We start from the raw sequence: 5,830 nt of genomic DNA on the forward strand, positions 1-5,830 counted from the left end.
TTTCCTCTGTAAGCATCTCAGCTTTCCTTAGCTTACAATTAAGAACTTACCATCTTCCCACCTTTTCTTTGAGGAAAAATACATTAAAATAATGTTTTATATATCTTTTTAATGCAAAATACATGCAGAAAAGTTTAGAATCTCTGCTTACTTTGAAACATCAATGTAGGTCAATTTCTTGCCACTTGTTTTGCATTGTCTGACCCAACCTAATAAGCTGTACAAATATTCCTCTTATATATACTCTCTCTCTCTCTCTCTCTCTTAAGTCCTGAGTTCTTGGGATTTGCATGAGAAACTTGCTTTATACCTTTCAGCTTTGGCCTTAGCTTGCTTTAACTTTTACTGCTGCTTTTACAGTACAAACATATTCCCCCCAGCACATTATGACCACCTTACACTTCATACCATAAGCTCCATTCTCTCTAATTTCACATTCCCCTTTTCACCTTGATAAACATTTGGGGTTTCAAATTCTTTGTATTTATTCATTCTTTTCAGTAAGAAAACTATTTACTCTTTCTGTTGTCAATGTTATAATGAGTATTTTAAGAGCTCCAAAAAATTCTTGGCAACCAGTTATGACTGCTAATACAACCATTCCTAGTTACTGGCTTAATTGGAGGTTTTTGCTTTGTTCCATTTGGGTTTTAGCATCAATGGTGTTTGCAGCCATCCTTGTATTTAAGTATGAAGGTCCGAAAAATGAAAGCAGTGAAGAAGTAGAGAAAGAGTCCCCTGGTCTTTTGTATCAAGATGAAGTTTGGAGGCCATGTCTTAAAACTATACATCCTGTTTGGCTTCTTGCATTCAGAGTCTTTGCCTTCATTATTCTTCTTTTATTGCTAATCCTTAATGTTATTGTTGATGGAGGGGACATTTTTTACTATTACACACAGTAAGTAATTCAGTTTCTTAAATCGATTGAATCTTAATCATTTTCTTGTTGCTATCTGAAATTTAATACTCCATTTGCTATTGAACAGGTGGACATTCACATTGATTACTATTTATTTTGCGGTAAGTAAAGGAAACATCTTATTGTACATTTTTCATCTTTTATATTATGTTGCTTATGTTACAATGTTTATTTATGTAGCTTGGATCTATTCTCTCAATGTATGGATGTTATCATCATCACAATAAAGTTGGTATTGATGGAACTAATAATGAGAGGTTAGATGCTGAGTATGGTTCACAAGGATTGGCAGAAAGCTCAATCAGTTCAAATGCTGTAAAACATACGGGGGAAATTGCAGAACAGCCTTATCATCGAAAAACTGCTGACTTTTGGGGTTATGTTTTTCAAATAATTTTCCAGGTAATTGCATAAGCATAAAGGGACTTGACAATATTTTTTTTGGTAGCCAGGGTGTACTAAGCTCCCGCTATGTGCGGTGTCGGGGGAAGGGCCGAACCACAAGGGTCTATTGTACGCAGCCTTACCCTGCATTCCTGCAAGAGGCTGTTTTCACAGTTTGAACCCGTGACCTCTTGGTCACATGACAATGCGCCAAGGCTCCCCTTCGGACTTCACAATATGATAATGCATATTGCTGTTTCACTGCAATGAATTTTTCCCCCTAATGTTTGTTCCTTTTTCTTGTTAAAGATGAATGCAGGGGCTGTAACGCTTACGGATTGCGTCTTCTGGTTCATACTTGTTCCATATCTGACCATTAAAGGCTACAAGTTGAATTTTGTAAGTAGGCTACACTACCTCAGTGAAGTTGTGCACATTGTTGTTGGAGATTTTTCTTTGTTAATTTCTAAATGTTAATGTCATCTATCTTGCAGTGGATTATAAATATGCATTCAGTCAATGTTATATTTCTACTTAGTGACACTGCTCTGAATTGCTTGGTAAGTTGCATATTTTCATTGATATATACAAATAATGTGATGTTCATATATTTGATTACTTATCTTAAGTCTCCCATTTCTACGCTATTTCAGCGGTTCCCTTGGTTTCGGATTGGATACTTCTTTTTATGGACAACAGTTTATGTTATTTTCCAGTGGGCTGTTCATGCATGCATCTCAATCTGGTAATCATAATGCTGTAATCCTAAGTTGTTGCATTTCTATTATGTTTAATCAATCAATTAATTACTAGTATTGATATGACTTTTGAACCAGGTGGCCCTATCCATTCCTTGATCTATCATCTGCATTAGCACCTTTGTGGTATGTACTTCCTATTATGTCCTGAACTATACAAAAAATCCTGATGGTTTTGTTCTTGAATAAAGAAAATGAAGTCCACCATTGCTGTTTTCAGGTATTTGTTGGTGGCATTTATGCACATACCATGCTATGGTATTTTTGTTTTGGTTATAAATCTGAAACACCATTTGTTCTCCAAGTGGTTTCCTCAGTCTTATCAGTGTGCGAGATGATACAACAACAATCACGCCTTAAATCCCAACCAAGTTGGGGTCGGCTATATGAACTCCTCATTGTCCATGACCAAACAAGGAATTTTCATTCAAGACGGCTATACTAGGGGGAAAAAGAGAATACGACATCATCTCGTGTTTTGAACATTAAACTTGGATATTTGATCCTTTTTCTGGAATGAACAAAGAAAAAAAAACAAAATTTTTATGTAGCAAAGTAGCTGTGAATCCTTAGAAGTTAAAGAAGAAAAAATAGGGATTTAAACTTCTGGTTTGCTAGATGTACATCTTGGGTAGCTACGGAAACAGAGATTTGTTGTTATAAGTTATTGTTGAGCTCTTTCTAGCAATATGTGCAGATGATTGAAAATATATACAATATGAATTCTAAAGAAGGTCGAGCATTATTTTTCCCTCTTTCTCTTTATCTACTTGTTGATGTTCATTGATCTAATTTAAAATTTGAATCTGGTAAAGCTCTATGTGCCCTTTGTCAAATTTTATGTTATTTTATTATTTAAAAATAAATGCTATAATTGCTAATTCATTCTCTAAATCTAGATGTCCCTCTGGGTCAGTAACTTGTGAGTATCACCAGCCTAGATGTTACAGGTTGCAATTTTCCAATTGAGGTGTAATAATAAAGAATGAATACACCTGAAAATTTTCAAACTACTCCTTTCTTGGGGGTAAAATATAGTAGTAAATCACCAAAAATACTGGTATTTCTAAAAGTAGTTTTGGCCTCTGGGTCACCTAAGATAAAGAATAGATGCCATAAAAAACATGTCTAACAGTAATAAAAGCTGTCTAAAGTGTCCACCCTCTACTGTTCAGATCTCAACTTTTTGGTGGGGCAATGACTTCACGCTGGAGAAGAAACTCAGTCCCAGTCAAAAGCTGGTTAAAGGGTGTGATATTGCGACCCATCATTTTTTTTATGATTATATCATAAAGATTGAAAGAGGAAAACCATAGACATAGCCACCTTTTGGCCATAGATTTTTTAAAAAAATTGAAAATATTGTGTTCATGGAATATGATGGGTTTTTTGAAAAAAAAAAATTCAAGGGCAGTTTCTGGGTGAAACTTTTTCTTCCACTCACAAAATTTCAATATTTTTTCAAATTATTTTAACGGGATACGGAATTCTAGCTTTCATGCATGTTTTGAAAAGGTCCAATTGGCTCTTGGCTTTCATGTTTTAACAGGTCCAAACAGGACTGGATTTGAACATAGCTCCCAATACCTCTACTCAAGCAGTTGTGGATAATTGTTCTGTCATATTAAAAGGTTGTGTAAATTATGACAGAACGGCAGGGGATCAATTCTGAATTGTTGATCACTAGACTACTCTCGCCAGTGTCTTCACAGTAAAGTAGAGTCGTCTTCAATGATTCGACCGGGTCAAAATAAAGAGCTTGTTGTACGATAGATTTTCAGTTCGTAAACCGAATGTCTCAACTGGCTGATCACCTTATGAGTTCCCATAGGTTTAGAATCAGTTTTGGCAGCATCATGATTACGAGACCCCGGTTGAGAAATGAAAAAACTAAATACCACTAATGTTCTAATTAAAAGTGTAGTATGATACCTAAATTATTTAGGATTTGGTATTTGCAAAGTTATTCAATTCATGTCTAAATATGATTTATAGTCATAATTAATATAGGAATATGCTTTCCCGTTTCTAGTTGAAATAGGTTTCTTACTATTATAAATTGGAGTAGAGTAACTTATTTTTTGTGTGGAGGAAATAAAGAATTGTAGAGAGCTTTCAGAGAGTTATAATAACATAATTTTCCCTTTATATTGGTATCAGAGCTTCTACGATCTTGAGAGAGAATCAAGTAGCTTCCGCTGCCGGCGAGCGCGGGCTTTAGTTAATGTATGCCGCCCGTTTGACCATAAATTATGTTGGCAAAATTATAGATAGTTATCAACAAAAGTAAATTATTGGTGTAAAAGTTTCAAGACGGATTCAAGAAAAAAAGCAAGTTTAACGAGGTGCAAGCAATATGGCACAAGAGGAAGAAACTCTTCTCTAAAAGTTGGAGAGAGGTTTAAAACATTTGGAAGTTGATTTTACGTGAATTAATAAAATTGGTTGTTGGTGACAAAGTGCATCAACGGGAGCCGGAGACATGTGCTTCAACAAATTTTGGGTGTTGGTGACAAAGTGCATCAATTAGAGTTGGAGACAGGCGCTTCAACAAAATTGGATGTTGGTGACCAAGTGCATCAATGGGAGTTGAAGACAAGTGCTTTAACAAAATTTGAGTGTTGGTGACAAAGTACATCAATGGGAGTTGAAGACAGGTACTTTAACAAAATTGAATGTAGGTGACAAAGTGCATCAACGGGAGTTGAAGACAGGTGCTTCAACAAAATTGAGTGTTGGTGACATAGTGCATCAACGGGTGTTGAAGACAGATGCTCCAACGAAACTGGGTGTTGGTGACAAAGTGCATCAACGGTTGGCCGGTTGGTGACAAAGTGCATCAACATGAGTTGTGTCACACCTCATTTTTCCCGAGGGATAGGGAGTTTTTCCAATTAAAATAAAATTAACTGAAATGGGATTATTTATTTAATTTAGAGTCGCCACTTGGAATAATTATTGAGGTGTCCCAAGTCACCAGTTTATTTTTAAATTCCAAATCGAGGAAATTTGACTCTGTTTTAAAGTCTGCGAAACCAGAAGACCGGGTAAGGAATTCTGTTAACCCGGCAGTAGGTATTAGACATTCCTGGATTCCGTAGTTTTCGCATGGTCTCTTTAATCATACATGGCTTAATTAAATTGTTTAATTGCTTATTTTAAAACCTACGTGTATTTAACCTTTTATCCCTTTTAATATGGCGTTTATGGATTTAATCTTTAAAACAGAGTACATTGTGTAAATCCGCTTTATTTGGGGCGCTGAAATCATGTCAGGCGTACGTGTACACAATTATTCACACTTTATTGATTATGAAGATTGTTTTTGGCCAAAGTCGCGCGAACGCGTACCCAGATTTTACTTTTGGGATCATAATTATGCCACGCGAACGTATACATAATCACGATGATTTGGTTAATTAAGAGCGTGCCTAAAGTATTCTAACGCATTCAAGAGTTAATTAATTTTCCTAAACTTGTTTGGGATTTCGTGTACAAGTCATAGATTATGGACTTTAAACTTGGGTGGACTTTGATATATTAAGTCTAATTAGCTCAAATGCTTCTTAAAGCTGTCATGCCCCATTGATTGTTGTTATTGGGCTTACCATGGATCAATTGACCCATAAATATCAGAAACTAAGTTTTGATTGTCCAATTAACCTAAACACCTATTAAGAGAAACATCTGGATAAGAACAAACTAAAGAGAAGGAATCAAAATGCCAAAATCAACAGGAAATAAAAGCTCACAAATATCATATGAATTT

The 5,830-nt window shown here is 35.4% G+C and overlaps 1 protein-coding gene across 1 annotated transcript; it reads left to right on the top strand.

Moving 5' to 3' along the window:
* Nucleotides 256–2,806, top strand: LOC109226741. Its single transcript, XM_019391587.1, has 8 exons — nt 256–898; nt 987–1,020; nt 1,100–1,321; nt 1,613–1,702; nt 1,798–1,863; nt 1,957–2,048; nt 2,140–2,187; nt 2,282–2,806. The coding sequence occupies exons 1-8, from the start codon at nt 540–542 to the stop codon at nt 2,397–2,399; spliced, it is 1,029 nt and encodes a 342-aa protein (XP_019247132.1). The 5' UTR covers nt 256–539; the 3' UTR covers nt 2,400–2,806.

This window comes from Nicotiana attenuata, chromosome 6 (assembly GCF_001879085.1).
Source record: "Nicotiana attenuata strain UT chromosome 6, NIATTr2, whole genome shotgun sequence".
In the NCBI taxonomy this organism is placed as follows: Eukaryota; Viridiplantae; Streptophyta; class Magnoliopsida; order Solanales; family Solanaceae; genus Nicotiana; species Nicotiana attenuata.